The sequence below is a fragment of the Aegilops tauschii genome, chromosome 4 (assembly GCF_002575655.3).
Source record: "Aegilops tauschii subsp. strangulata cultivar AL8/78 chromosome 4, Aet v6.0, whole genome shotgun sequence".
Classification (NCBI taxonomy): domain Eukaryota; kingdom Viridiplantae; phylum Streptophyta; class Magnoliopsida; order Poales; family Poaceae; genus Aegilops; species Aegilops tauschii.
This window is the reverse complement of record NC_053038.3, coordinates 106,478,896-106,494,781: the sequence shown is the minus strand read 5'-3', so window position 1 is coordinate 106,494,781 and position 15,886 is coordinate 106,478,896. Positions and strand designations below refer to the sequence as shown.

General features: G+C 46.6%; 1 protein-coding gene across 1 annotated transcript; it reads left to right on the top strand.

The window, feature by feature from the left end:
- Window positions 1-6,566: 6,566 nt before the first annotated feature.
- Window positions 6,567-11,669, top strand: LOC109757836 (uncharacterized). Its single transcript, XM_020316673.3, has 6 exons — window positions 6,567-6,770; window positions 7,420-7,608; window positions 7,727-7,852; window positions 8,043-8,234; window positions 10,296-10,463; window positions 10,915-11,669. The coding sequence occupies exons 1-6, from the start codon at window positions 6,705-6,707 to the stop codon at window positions 11,299-11,301; spliced, it is 1,128 nt and encodes a 375-aa protein (XP_020172262.1). The 5' UTR covers window positions 6,567-6,704; the 3' UTR covers window positions 11,302-11,669.
- The last annotated feature ends 4,217 nt before the right edge of the window (window positions 11,670-15,886 follow it).

The following is a 15,886-nucleotide window of genomic DNA, read 5'->3' as shown; positions in this document are numbered from 1 at the left end:
AACCGTGGGTTTAAACCCAATACATAACTATGGGTTTGATTCAATGTACATCTGATTACACAAATTGACATATTAAGAAGCAAATGAGATAGAACAGGCATAAGTGCATCTACAACAATTTGGGAACAAAGTTATCCTTGAGGTACAGTCAGCACACAGCAAGAGGCAAAGACAATGCCCACGACTGAAAAGCTCACTAACAAGTGTATTATACCCAATTCCTTAGCCAAAGCACAAGCAGAGACGTCTAATTTGCATGTGGTGTTTCCCCACAATACAGAATTACACAGTGCAACGCAGCGTGCACGCGGATCAAAGCTACTCGTTGTTGGTGCGTCGTTGGTTATTGCACATAACCAATGCCCAAAAACCGGTTTGAACCCATAGTTTAAGCCGCTAATAACCAAACTATTTAAACCCATACCCAAACTAGTTTCTCCACATACCCAAACCAAAACCAAACTAAAAAAGACTCAGCCCAATAAAACCTGAACCAATCAAACCCAAAGTAAGAACCGAACTGTTTCACCCGGTTTTTGAATAACCATTCCCAGGTTTATATATAACCATCCCAGCTGCTATCAATTTTGTGTGAATCAAGAGCCTTTTTGCTGTTTATGTTCAATCTGCCGACCTAGCAGTAAGCTAACTCTTCAATCATGTGACTAGCCTGGGACAGTTTGGGAGGTCTATGCGACATACTTTCGGCTGGAATTTTAATTGGTTTATCATTCCATCCATGGCGTGTTTTGGCGATGTGATGCTCTTTTAATTTGTTCTGAAAGTTGGATCAATCAACATTATCTTTTGGCTTGAGAACCATTTTGGCCACATTTGAACAGATGTTCTCGATATATCGTATATTTTTTGGCAAATGCAAAAAATATATTATTTTTGTTACGCTAAAATTTAGTTTTTTTAGCAAACCTTAAATTTAGGTGTAATGCACTATAAAGTTGAAAATTTATGCATGTGTGATAGTTAATACTAGTGTGTTGTAATTATTAGGCAAAACAATACTATTCCTTCCATCTCATAACATACTGTGTGTTAGATATTTTTAAAGTCAAACTTAGTGAATTTTGATCAAGTTTATAGAAAAAATATCAGCATCTGGAATATCAGATCAATATCATTAGATTATCATGAAATATATTTTTCATATAATATTATTTTGTATTGTTGAAATAGATAAAGAAAATATAAACTTAGTCAAAATTTGTGAGTTTAACTTTCATGAAAACCAATGTGCATTATATTATGGGACAAGGGGAGTACTAACTACTATTGGTAGCTTGTGTATCATGTCCTAAAGTAAGTGTTTGATCAACATAGGCGTAGCCAAAATTTGAACATGAGGGCGGCTAAACACGCACACGAGACACAATATAACAATGTATTAAGTCTTGTTATGTTGTATATTTTGGCAATGCAAAAGAAACAACATTTTAGCTTAATTTGGCTCTATAATCATCGGTCTCATTGAATGAGTTGATTTTCTATATGAAACTGAAGAAAAAGATTTGCCTTTTTCATTAATTAAGAAGAAGATTGTTGCCCGGTTTATTAGCAAAACCAGGCATAAACCGATACAAACAAGGTCGGGCCCACTCAAGGATCGGTCAAGTCAATGACGCAATGAACACAACAAGAACACGCCAGCTGCGCATGCACAAACCAATGTGTGTGTGGGGGGGGGGGGGCTCCACCAAACTAGCTAGATTCTCACCACTTTCGAAGAGAAGAAGCGACGACTAGATGGGAGGGGCAGACCTAGTACACTCTCACAGAGATGAGAAGCCTGCTCTCCACAAAACCACATGTGAAATGTTATGCCCGAAACACCGAGGATCAACACTGTAGGACTCCTCCTTGCCCACATGACACGAGGGAAACACACTCAACAATGTGAAACTCTCGAGTCCGTCACCTTTACATCCAACCGCTCTACCGCACCCAACACAGTCTACGCAGACACCACCTTCCAAGGTTGCAACCCCGACATACCATCGCCAGCCCGAGCTACAACACCCCACGACCCAGCCATCCACAACCCACACTGCACAAGGCAACCATCGCACCAACTCATCCGGGGGTGCCGCCCTAACATAAAGTCGGACGACCCCCTCTCTCGAGCATCAACCGAGCCGACAACTGATACGTCTCTGATGTATGTATAAATTTTGTTATGTTCATGCTATATTCACATCATTTATACATACTTCTGGCACAACTTTATATCATTTTATTGGACATATTAATCTAGTGCCAAGTGTTAATTCGTGTTTTCTAGTGTTTTGGGGCATTTCAAGAAATCAATTTTACAAAGCAGAAATAGATAAATAAATAAAAATAAGACAATACCGCCAAAGAAATGATCCAATTTTGAAGGGTGCGCTCTCCCTCTAGGGGCCATGAACACCACGGATCAGAGGGGGAAACCTTCTCCCACCTAGGGGGGGGGCAAGGATGAAGAAGAAGGAGGGGGGCTCTCTCCCCCCGTGACTCACGGGTGGCTGACTCTGTCGCTAATTTGGCTGTTGAGGTGCTAGGTTACGCCGACAACTCTTCTGCAACGTTGTCGGGTTGGCATGAGGTCGTTGCTTTCTTGGATGGATGACGTGTTTTGGGATGTCTGTCCCGCCGTCTGGCCGGATGGCGTGTTTTGGGTTGCCTGCCCGGCCTTTGGCCATTGCGGCCTAGCCGGTTGGCATGTTTTGCCATGTCTATCCGGCTTTTCGACACTGTGGCCTGGTTAGTTGTTTGCATGTGCTCGTTGATCACGCTCTTCCCTGCCCCGTCAATCGTCTGGTCGATTCGCGTGGTTTTCTTCTGCTCATATGGTTCCAGGTGGGAGTGACCGGTTCCGATGGTTCAAGACATTTGCCATGGGTGGTACGGTCTTTCTATCAACCTGACTGGAGCGAGAAAAAAGTTCTTAGCCTCGATTCACTTGCTGAAGCAAAGGACTTATATATTGCCAAAGAAAGACACGACATCGATCATCGTTGTCTATCATTAGTAAATACAAGGCAAGTACAAACGCAATACAAGCATAATCACTTGCGGATAATTCATGAAAAACATCCTTCAAATAGTTCACCTATATTCTCGGTTCCATTTGTTTTTCCCCCTTTGCAGACCATCCATAAAATATATTGTTCATAAGTTGCTTGGCTTCTTGGCTGCAATTGGTCTTTGCGCCAAGGACACAATGGGTCATCTAGTTAAGAGAATTGGTGATGGGAGTTTAGTCTCGGTGTGGACGAACAAGTGGATTCCCAAAACTATCTCTATGACACCGCTGCTCAAATCGGCGAACTCCACTGTTGATAAGGTCTCGAATCTAATTGACCCAGGTAATTGGATGTGACGGTGTTTGTGATACTTTCATTGCACCTAATGCCGAGGCCATCCTCAATATTCCTATCAGGCTAGGCGGTGGTGAGCCTAGGTGTTTGAATGGTCAGGCATCTACATTGTAAAGTTGGAGTACCGTGCCCTTGTGATTCAAAAAGAGGGTGTTGCTCTTGAAGAAGGAATGGTTACCGAGACCTCAGGGAATAATCAAGAGATGTGGATTGCCCTCTCGAAAATGAATGTCGTCCCAAAAGTGCAAATCTTCTAACGGAGAGTTCTTCATGGAATTCTACCAGACGAGCAGACTCTCAATAGACGTCATATTGCTAAGATCGACTGATGCAAAATTTGTCTACCTGGAGAAGATCTAAAGCATGCTTTGATTCATTGCTCACATGCTCAGCGCTTCTGGGAAGAAGCTCATGCGTGGTTTGGTATTCGTCTTCCTCGATTCCACCCTCATTCATGGGTGAGGTACAATTTATGTGACTCTAGTTTTTTTTGCCGGGCTGCGTGAATATCATCACCATCATGTGGACTATCTGACATTCACACAATCGGTCGAAACATGAAGGAGAAGGGCTAATCCTGCAAACCCCATGCGGCGGACCAAGTAGGCGATTGCGCTTCTGGAATTACCTAGGAAGCCCCCTCTTGTTTTGCCTGGTTAGGGCTAGCAACCTTTGGGGCACGACGTCATCAATATCACCACTTATGGGCGCTGAATTTTACGCACAATTGTGGTGACGATGAAGGGGTTGTACGTTTATCCTCTGCTCTTCTTGGTGTTGGGTGCAAGCCATACATGGGCATATTTGACCCGCTGATTGCTGAAGCCTATTCTCGGACGGTGTCGGGTTTGCCAAGCTGCAAGGATTTAAGCATGGAGGTTGATTGTCTGAAGATGGTTACACTCTAAAACACTCGCCACAATTCTCGCTCAGTTGTGGCTCCTATCTTAGTTGAAATTGGAGAGTTAGTTAGAGATTTCTCTTTTCTTGATATTCAACGTGTAAACACGTGAGCAAACATTTGGGCTCATCTCTGTTCAAAGCGTGCTTGCATTTTGAATGTGACCCAAATTTGGCTTGATGAAACTTCTAGGGTCCCAGTGACCAACCTTCTGGTTGATTATCCGAAGAATGCCTTTGTTTGGATAAAACTCTCCGAATTGCAAAAACAAAAAACAAAAAACACTTCTCAGCAAAGGTTTATAGAAAAAAGAGGAATAATTACAAGAGTGTCGACCGATGTGCGAACACAGAGGTCGGGGTACAACTCACCCCATTCCAACACCCGGTTATCCTAGGCTAACTCCTCACGAAACGTTGTAAGCCTCCTACTCCTACACCAGCTTGTTTCCACTCGGCGATCTCGTCGAGAATCTGGAATGGAAGCTCACTCGCAGTTGTCTGCTCGCTGACCCTGTTGAAGACCCTAGCATTCCTTTGTTTCCAGAGGGCCCAGGCCACCGCCGTCACCAGCGTGTCAAATCCTCTGCGGTCCTGCCCTCTGAATCTCTTCCGCGCTGTCAGCCACCAGTCTTTGAACACACCCGACTCCCCCGGTTCCTGCACCTGGATTGCAATGAGGTTAAACACCTTATACCACACCTCCTGTGCGTACGTGCAGTTTGCCAAAATGTGATCCACATTGTCTTCAGCCTGCAAGCACGTGTAACACGCCGACGGCTGATCCTGTAAACCATGTCATGCCCTCCTGTCGGATGTCCAGATTCTATACTGTAGGGCGAGCCACACGAACAGCTTGCATTTGAGTGGTGCCCAGCTTCTCCAGGTGCACTTAGCCGTGGGCAAACGAGCTAGCTTCGAGCAAAGGTAGTCATATACTGATTTAGCCGTGTATGTGCCTGTCGGTGATCTCGGCCAGGTGAAACTATCAGGCAGTGACGGGTCTCTGTCCACCGTACCAAGAGCCTGGCAAAGGTGCATGTACTGCATCAGGGCTGTGAATGAGGTGTTATGCTTGAAATCATGCACCCAAGAGCCATCCTCAAGTGCCTGGTGCACCGTACGTCTGTTCGCCGTTCTCGTCGGGACAGTGGCTACGATCAGTGGTGCAATCTCTGCCGCCGCTACTCCATGGATCCACTTGTCCTTCCAGAAAAGTACCTTGTCGCCCGAACCCACTTTTATACTGACCAACGCATCAAACACCTCTCTCGCTTCCTCATCCGGTGTCATTGGTAGCCCCTGCCATGGTCTATGAGCATCCGTCCTCTTTAGTCATTCCCACCGGACTCGAAGCGCCATCGCTTGCCACTTCAGGTTTTTAATACCTAAACCACCGCCGGCTTTTGGCTGACAGATTTTATCCCAAGCCACTAGGCATTGTCCGCCGTTACACTTGTCTTTGCCCGCCCAGAAGAATGATCTCATCCATTTGTTCATATCCTCAAGCACCCACTCCGGCGCCTCAGTGACCATAAGATGGTGAACGGGGCGTGCCGCCACTACCGACTGCACCAGAATAAGCCGGCCAGGCCTCATGAAGTGTCGTACTTTGTCCAGCATCGGTTGCCATTCTGCTCTAGTCAGACTCTTTATCGCCAGTTGCAGTCCCAGGTATCGGCAAGGGAACTCTGAGATGTCGCATTGCAGCATTCCGGCAACCCTGGCCCTATCCTCCTCACTTCCTCGTATGAGCACAACCGTGGATTTGCGGTAGTTCACCTTGAGACCCGAGGCTTTGCCAAATGCTTTTAGAATCTCGGTGACAGCTGCCAGGTCGGTCTCTGCGGGTCTGGTAAACATGGCGACGTCGTCGGCATAAACGGACAGTCTTTGTGTTGTCGAGATTCCGGCAAAAGAGGTAAGAACTCCCATCTCCGTGGCCTTCTGCACCAGGGCAGAAAGGGCCTCCATGGCTATCACAAAAAGCAAAGGAGAAATGATCTTCCTCCCTCGTGCCCCGTTGACCACCACCCTGGTACTGGCTGTTAGTAGTAGCGCCGCCATCCAGTCCAACCACTTTTGACCAAATCCTTTTGCTTTCATCACCTCGAAGAGGAAAGGCCAGGAGAGAGAATCAAATGCACGGGAAATGTTAAAACACCTGGTGTTCTTCTCGCGTGAATCTTCCTTGCTACTTCGCGCACCAGTAGGAAGTTGTCGTGAAGCTGTCGTGTTCTTCTCAGCAAAGGTGACAAAGGGCGTTTGTGCGAGAGAGCACATGTGGGCCCATCTGTTGAATTTTGACAGGTTGGTCCAGCTTGGTGTCTCTCTCTAATCAAAGCAAGCAAGGGATCACCAAAAAGCTATAGCAGCTGTTCGCTTCTTCCTCTCCGCGTCCCTCCCACCTCCACCCACCCAGCTCAGCTCATCATGGCCTACCGCCGGAAGCAGCAGGGGCCCGTCGCCTCCGACGACCGCCGGACTCCCCAACCCCAGGCAAGCACCCTCCCTCCCTCTCCTCCCCCACCCGTCTTCTGTACCATCCAATCCCTCTGGTTATTACTGCCAATTTTGCTTGCGCTTGCGCTTGCGCCTGTCTCGATCCGTCGGTCGAATATTATACCGGGATCACATCGCGTCCAGTTCGCTCCTACAGATGTGCCCTCCGTTCGTCCGACACAAAATTTGTTGGGACGATGTGCGATAGTCACGGATTGATGCAGGTTATCCCTCTTGCTTACCTTATTGGGGGGCAGCTTGAACTAACAGGTCAATTTGGTCCTGAATATGCCAGCTACTGGATAATCACTGTCTGATTCCAAACCCATCACCGAGATAATTAGCAAGCTGTAGTGTTCCTCTGATGTGCGTTTCTATTGTTCAGTTCGAGGTGAAATTTAGCATGTCTGTATCACTTAGGATCACTGATATAAATGGCACGCTATAGCGTTTTGAGCAATGTCTCGCTAAATAAAATCAGTGTAAAATCGTCCGCTATAGCGAATTTTAAGGGATGTGCTATTTTGTCATAGCACGCTGTTTTTTTCCTTGCTTATTAGGATTGACAGATATTCTTCATGTACTCAAAAATGTTGTTCTACTTATATGGGTTGCTGTGTTGATTTGGTCTGCGGTGAATGAGCAGAGTTTGGCTGCTTCGTCGTACAACTACACGTCGATGGATAGCATGCGTGAGCCTAAGGTTGGATTGTGGGGAGCATTGGCAAGAAAGGCCAAGGGGATTCTCGATGAGGATGCTGCTGCTCACAAGTTCGATGACCATGGGAAAGTTCAAAGTGCCACTCGCAAGCCCAACTTATCGGATGGAGCTCAGGTGAGACAGCAAATATATTGGTGAAACACGATGAAATCCAATCAGTAAACTTATTGTCCATGGCTGGTTTCTTAGCCTTTAGGTGATTTACATTCTTCGTTCCATTTTCTTATTTCAGGCCCCTCAATCTCGTTGGCCATTCGACAGCTATGGAGGGACAGAAAGGAGCGAACCGCGGAAGAGGTCAGAGGCACTTGCCGCTTCTGTCAACCAGTTTGGTGGAAGAATCAGAAACGCCTTGGAGGTAAAGTTCTTTAGCATCATGCAGCTTTATTTATTTTACGATATTACCGACACAACTGACAACTCGTAATTGTAGCTTCATTTCGGACCCTTTTCTGTGTTGTCGCTGGGTACTTTACAGTATCTCTTTTGGAAGTTCAGCATCCTGTTTGGTTTGTGCACTGACTTGTTTTCATCTCTATGTTTTACAGGAAGGTCTCATTATTGTTGATAATAAGACATCAAACATCATCGAGGAAACAAAGAAGATACAAATTAGAAGAAAGCCTGACAGTTCCAGTTTGCATATGCAGAATCCTGCTGCAGATGCATTCCCCCCTCCGAGTTTCACACTGAATAAAGCTGAGGCAGCCCAGGAGACCCAGTTAAAAGCTTCTCGCGACGTAAGGTGCCATACGATTATAGATCAATTAGGAATATGCTTTACCAAGCCCTTTATGGGAAAGCTACTAATCCTTTTACTTGACAAAAGCTTGCTTACACATGTTTATATTCCCAGTTCAGGGCCTCTTTGGATCTTAGGAATGAAAAACCTAGGAATATGAAACATACAGGAACTATAAACTTCAAAACATAAGGAAATGCAGAAAAAATGCCCAGTACTATTCAAATGAGTAGGGAAAAGTGGTTGAAGTGGATGTTGAAATTCCTATGGAATTGGTGGTGTACGAAAGCAATCCATATGAATTCGATGCCGTCGTCCTTATGATCCAAAGGGCCTCTGTAGGAAAGTTCTACAGGATTGGAATCATTCAAAAACCCTATGAAATTATTACAATCCAAAGTGGCCCTCAACTTCTAGGATTAGATTTTCTAGTTCATTTAGTTTAAGCCAAAGGCAGCATTGCAACATTAAGTTCTGTAGCATAGATTTTTTTTTGAAAAGGAGGATGACCCTCGGCCTCTGCATCTGGGAGATGCATGCGGCCATTTTATTGATTATTCTCGAGGACCTTACAAAGTAGAACAACAATATGCCTGAATCCGCCATCTTGGCAACATCTGCCGCTACTCCTATCCATATGATGAAGGGGTGCAAGCCGAGCCACATACCCAGACCTCTCACCTAAGCCTAACATCAAAAGCCGGAGTCCCCGACCGAGCCATCTACCGGGTCCGGGGCACAAACCGGTCCGACGCACTCACATGTGTCGTCGCCGTCATCTTCCACTGGTCCATCTTCAGAGCAGATTGAGGTGTCAACCTTGGCAGGTCCTCCGCCATCGCCGCCACCATGCCGCCAAACGACGACCTCCACCTACGCGAGCCTTGGCAGGTCTTCCGCCATGGACGCCACCACGACGCCAAACGACGACCTCCACCTACGCGAGTCCATCTCCAAGCAACGGACGTAGATCCATGCTAGGATAGGTCCGCACCACCGCCGTCGCCCACCACCCACAAGCGCCACCCAACCCCAAGGTTCCCAAAGCGGCGTGTTCAAGCAGGGAACGGCGCTGTGAGCGCCGCCGCCCAACAAAGTTAGGGCTTTCGCCCAGGAGACCTAGGGGAAGGGGAAGTGAGGAGATCAGTCCATACCGACGCCTCCAAGGAGGGGAACGGCGCCCTAGGCGTCACCGTCGGCGCGGCTGGCCATGGCCGGCCAGGGATTTCACCCGAACTAGATCCCCGCCACCAGCAGCGCCTCCTGTACAGAACCGGTGACCAAGGGAAGCGCGGCCCGACCAGGCTGGCCCGCACGCCGAACAAGGGAGGAGGGGAGGTGCCAGATCGCGCGCACCGACCGCCGCAGAAGCCGCCGCCAGCCGCCAACGACCACCGGGATCCCGCCACCCTCACGGCCAGGACGCCAGATCCACCGCCTGCACGGCTGCTTGCCGGAGCCTGCCGTGCCTCGCCAAAGGAGCCGCCGCTCCAGATCCGGGACTCCCCACGCAGAGGCAGGGCAGGCGAGACCCCGCCGCCGCCATCCTTGGCGCCCCGGGCTTGCCCGGCGGCTGCCTCGGGCGGCGGCGAGGAGGTGGGACGATGTGGGGAGGGGGCCACGGCGGCGCGGCTAGGGTTCCCCCGCCGCCGCCGGGGGAGGCGACGCGGGGGTCGCGAGAGGAGGCGACGCGGTTGGACGCCTTAAAATTGGGGCAAGTCTGTAGCATAGATGAAACATATAGACATCTACTCCCTCCGTTCCAAAATAGATGACTCAACTTTGTACTAACTTTAGTACAAAGTTAGGTCATCTATTTTGGAACGGAGGGAGTATGATCTATGCTGAAAGATATTAGTTTTTTATTTATTTTGAAAGATATTTGTTTAAATTTCGTTTTACTCTGTTCTTTGTTTTGGCCATCAATATGGTTCGAAATAAGCCCTGTGTACTTTTCACCATCCATTTAGACAGCAGTACTTGATATAAATGAACATGGTTATTTGCTATTTATGTCCGTCCAATGGTGCTTCCTCTTACCCCTTACAAACTGTTTCAGGTTGCTAATGCGATGGCTGCTAAAGCAAAACTTGTACTTCGTGAACTAAAAACCGTTAAAGCGGACCTAGCCTTTGCGAAGCAGCGCTGCACTCAGCTAGAAGAAGAGAACAAAATGTTGCGTGAAACTAAGCAGAAAGGGGTCAAAATTGAAGAGGATGATGACCTGGTAATTTTTTTCTTAGCCTAGTAAAAGTTTGGAGTTATATTGTTTGCACCAAAGTTAATAATCCTCATCCACTGCACAGTTCTTAATTTTATCCACCCACTGCACGTGTAAACAGCAAAGATGGGTGGAACTGCTATATACTCCCCCCGTCCCATAATATAAGAGTGTTTTTGACACTACACTAGCTAGTGTCAAAAACGCTCTTGTATTATGGGACGGAGGGAGTAGTTTTGTAGCATTCATTGCTCAGTAATCAGTAGTAATAATATGCTTTTTGTTACTATTTCTTTCTTTCAGCAATTGTGTGAACTCATAGTACATTTTGTTGTGGTTCAGATGAAAGTTGGCTATAGTTTTAGTTTAAAAGATAACCAATGAGTGATTGGAACTTCTATTGATGAGTATAGCTAGCCCTCTCAAAGTTATTCTGAAATAGATCTTCTTGACACAGATCCGCATGCAACTGGAGACATTACTCGCCGAGAAATCAAGGCTGGCACAGGAGAACTCCATGTATGCCCGTGAAAATCGCTTCCTGCGTGAAATAGTAGATTTTCACCAGTTCGCCGCCCACAATGTCGTCTCCTTTGCTGATGGCAATATGAAAGACAGCAAGCTAGAAGAAGATACCAATCGCGCATACACTGAAAACATGTTTCCGGTGGTTGAAGCCTATTTAGCTCAGGAAGAAGTATCTCCTGTCCCCTCGAGACCGGATTCTCCGATCCTCAGCCAAGGCGAGTCATCATCCCCAGTATCCATCATTTCTGTAGATAATGCTGCTAATTCGCCGAGGAACGCCTTGAAGCCAAATGAGTTGGTGCCTGACAAAGATTGATGTGTGCCGGCTTCTACTCTGCTTGTTGGGGCTTGCATTGGGCTTGGTTGTGAGTAGTGTGCATAAAATTTTGTCCATTCTCTTGTCCACATCTGTTTGCAGTTGTAATAATTATTAGCAGGTTTCTGCTTTTGTGTAAGATAAAGAGTATACGGGCTGACATTTTATTCTTGTGTTGGTGAAGTTGGCTAGTGCTCAGCTGTTCATGTATAGGCAAAGTGTGTACAGTACTACAGTACAGTTTGGTTTTCATGCTTGTAGGGTTGGTGAAATGGATTGGTGTGAATAGGGAAATTACTCTGATGAAGAGTGGGTGTATACTGAGACTGATACATGGAGATAATGGATCAAGGTTCGTGTCTTTGTCATGTGCTTGGGCCCTCTGTAGAGTTACCTCCGGTGCCTTTATTTTACTAGTCCCTCCGTTCCGAAATGTAAGTCTTTGTAGAGATTCCACTAGATGAACTACATACGGAGCAAAATGAATGAATTCATACTTAAAATGCATCTATATACATCCGTATGTAGTTCATAGTGGAATCTCTACAAAGACTTATGTTTAGGAACGGAGGGAGTAGATGATTGACTCTGCCTTGTAACAGGGTATAAAATATTCTACTAGTATGTTAGCTAGTGGTTTACCTGACAATATTAATATGATTGTATAAATAACAATTTATTTGGTAAGAATTTATTGTCGTATCAAAGAAACCATAATTTCATTTGTAAGTCAATAAGAGGTAGGGCAATTGAGGCGGTTTAAAAAAAACTGTATAAAAAATCATAGAAGAAAGGAAAAAATCAAAACGGGAAGAGGGAGATGAGAACATATCTAAGATTGAAGGAATGACAAACTGAATGACGTAATGTCAGATTCTTTTTAAATAGGAGAGATTTCTCTTTCCAACAAAAGCCCCTTCAATTTCTGTCCCATTTCATCCGTCACGAAAACATTATTTTCTTATTGCGCAGGGAAAAGGTCTTTAAATTTCTTCTCAATATAAGATTTCCACAAAAAGGAATGTGGCCATGTATAGTTTATGATAGTCCCCACGGTCTCTTTGCATTAATCAATGCATACAATTCCCTTTGATGCATACAGTATCCCCACCCAAAAAAATGCATACATTCACAGTGAGCTTTGTTACGATTGTTCTGTTGAGTTACTCTCCCCGTTTCATAGTGTAATGTAATGCATTGAAAAGTCAAATTTCACAACCTTTGACTTTGATAAGAAGGATATCCATATTTAAAATATCAGATAAATATCATTAGATAAGTCATAAGATATATTTTTATGTTGTATTTATTAGATATTTTTTCTTTACAATTTCTCTATATATTTGATCAAACTCTAGAATATTTGACTTCTGAAAAAAGTCTGCTACATTATGAAACGAGGGTATCTAGTATAACATTTCGGTGAAATTCCCGCATTCCAAACTACAGGTATTCTACTCTTGTTATGCTTGACGAGGCAGCACACCCACATACCTACAAATTTATTTTACATAGTACAAACACAGATGCTCACATACACGCACATGCATTCATCTCTAAGAACGCATGCACGCACACCGTACCTCTATGAGCATTTCCAAGATACTGAGTCGGCACAATATCTTGAGATTGATAAAGTCATTACAACTGTCTTCGCAATCGACAGGAACGTCTCATCCCACTAAACGAATATCGCCTAAAAATCTGAAATAAATATAGAAAAATGCAAGCACATGTGTCAAAATCTTGAGCTTGAATTCTGATGGACTGATTTCATCACAAAGAATCTAATCTCAGTTTGCCGTAACTACAAACTGTTAAAGTATAAATCTGCGGCCATGGGACTCATCCGGATGATGGGATCGATCATGGGATGGAAGAGACCACGCTAGCTACTTTGTGTCATTAGGTGAGGATCCAGAGACGAATTCAAGTGTGCTGGGCGCGTGACAATTAAAGTTGTCACACATACTAGGAGTATGTGGTACCAGATGAGACAAATTGCTAACTGTAATTGTACCCTTACGTCATCATAAATTTCATAGGGATGAGATCGATCTCCATATATAGGGGGATATAAATATGTACGCGTGCAGAAATTGACCAATTCTCTCTTGCTACGGAAAGGATTTGATTATCTGATTGAAGGCAACCAAGATTGACCTCCATTTGAACCTATAGCTAGATTTGCACCGATTGCGGATGCACATTGATGAGGGCAGTTACAGCGTTGCAATGTGCTAGCTGCAGGTTCAGGACACCACCAGGACCGCTATACTACTTCCTCCGTCTCGAAATAAATGTCTCAACTTTATACTAATGTTGCAAAGTTAATATAGTTGAGACACTTACTTTGGGAAGAAGAGAGTACTACTTGTAACGTGGACACACAAACGAATTTGTACATTCTTAATTAGCACCCACCTGGATTTTCTCTTCTTCTCACGGAGCTTGCACAATTTTCTTTCTCAAACACAAACAGAAATTCATCTTTTTGAAAGAAGAAAAGAGGTCAAATGTCTGGCCTCTGCATCATTGCGATGTACACGGCCATGATAACATTTTCATTTGAAGCTCCGGCGTCCCAAACGTGCCCGTGCTGTTACATTTGATAAACGAGCTACTGTTTCATTTGATAAAAATCCATGTGCTCAAGTTCATGGGGGAAAAGATAGTAATGATTACACTAGTCGGCACTAGTGGTGCTTGTTGCATTTTTCATGTTTTTTTTAAAGATCCAGTGTCTTGCTGGCTTTTCATTTGATTTAGGAGGAGAGAAAAACAGAAAAATTCTTCTCACTGGTCACAAGAGAGCCAGGAGAGTAGCAAGCCCATCAACAGACTGATGTTGCTGCGAAAAACTCTGAAAAGAAGGAAAAACAAAAATGGGGCTGAAAGCTACATTCTCACGTTTGATCCCCAAAAGGGGTCGCTAGGCAGGTTGCACCTGCCAGTCGCCATTGCTCGAGATCACTGCGTATTTGGCTGATCACTCTGCGCGCGCATGGCTGGGTTCCTCTGAAGGTGTACTCGTTTCTCGCCAGCCAAATATACTAAGTTGTGATGATGATGATCGACCTCAGCCCCTTCGCTGCCCTTGGCGTTGCCCCAGCGAGCAGGCCTTGGACGATCTGCGTGGTCGCCCGCTCCCGCGTCTGGCCGCCCGGGGTCAGCGCAGCGCAACCACTCCAAGTCGCCACCTGAGCCCAGATGGCCCTAGTGAATGAGCACTCCAGAAGAGGTGGACGGAGGACTCAAGATTTCTGTTGCAGAGGGCGCAAAAGTAGTGATTTTCCCACCCCCTACGCTGCAGCCTGTCGTTGCACCATAGACGGTCATGGTGAAGCAGCCAACTGAAGAATTTCATCTTCCCCGGGGCCCAAGCTTTCCATATGATCTCCTGGAGGTTCGTCAGAGGGCGATCAGCAAACTGCAGATCATAGGCCGAGCGCGCTGTGTACTCCGTTCCTCCACCTGCCGTCCACTTGATCTCATCAGCGACACCCTCCTCCAATACAATTCCAGCCGACCGGATGGCACGCTGTAAGTGCACAAACCGTGGAAGAATGTTGTCAAGGTTGCCGTGCCGCAGGTCTTGAATCCACCTCTCCCCTTGCAGAGCAGCCATGACTGTCCTGTTTTTTCCGAGAGGAGTGCTTGAAGAGGTCCGGATATGCCAGACAGAGAGGCCGCTCCCCCAGCCAGTGGCAGCGCCAGAAAGAGGCCGTTGCGCCGCTCCGGACAGTGACCGAGGTGGCAGATGCAAAGAGAGCTTGGTCTTTTTCATCACATGGCGTGCCGAGCCCCACCCATGGCCTGTCCGGGTGCTTCCAGGCGAGCCAAAGCCAGCGCAGCCTGAGCGCACGCGCGAATTTGTCGAGGTTAGGGATGCCAAGCCCGCCACGGTTCACCGGCGATGTAACGACCGGCCATCCAACCTTGCATTTTCCCCCTGACATCTCCTCCTCATGCGCCCAAAGGAATCTTCTGCGAGTCTTGTCGATGTCCTTGAGAAATCTTCGCGGCACGCGCAGCACGGCGAGCGCGAACGCAGGGAGCGCTGAGAGCACGCTCCTGACAAGCACTCGCCGGCCCGCGATCGGTAGCAAACGTCCCTTCCAACCTGCTAGACGAGCTCTGATCCTATCCAAGATGTATTGGAGATGAACTAGTCTAATTCTACCGAGAGCAATTGGGATGCCGAGGTATGTAATGGGGAAACTGACTATCTGTCCTCCGAAGTTTTGCAGTACTTGTTGTAGGTCAATTCCGTCGCATCGAATTGGAGCCACCGAGGATTTTGCGGGGTTGAGCTGCAGGCCGGTGGCGTCCCCAAAACCCTGAAGCAGCCCCAGGATCTTGTCGACCTCCTCGCGCTGCGGGTTGGCGAAGACCACCGCATCATCGGCGTATAAACTGACACGCAGTCGAGCAGCGCGAACAGGGAGCAGCTGCAGCTCGCCAGCGGCAGTCGCGGCCTCGAACAACCTCTGAAGCGGGTCAATTGCGAGGATGAAGAGGAGAGGGGACAACGGATCGCCCTGACGCAGGCCCCTCCTGTGCCAAATGCGGTCACCTTCGACGC

Excerpts from the sequence above, each read along its gene's own strand:
- LOC109757836 (XM_020316673.3), top strand. The coding sequence starts at position 6,705 with ATGGCCTACCGCCGGAAGCAGCAGGGGCCCGTCGCCTCCGACGACCGC. Across the intron at positions 6,771-7,419 it reads GCCGGACTCCCCAACCCCAG|AGTTTGGCTGCTTCGTCGTA; the intron begins GCAAGCACCCTC and ends GTGAATGAGCAG. Across the intron at positions 7,853-8,042 it reads GAATCAGAAACGCCTTGGAG|GAAGGTCTCATTATTGTTGA; the intron begins GTAAAGTTCTTT and ends TATGTTTTACAG.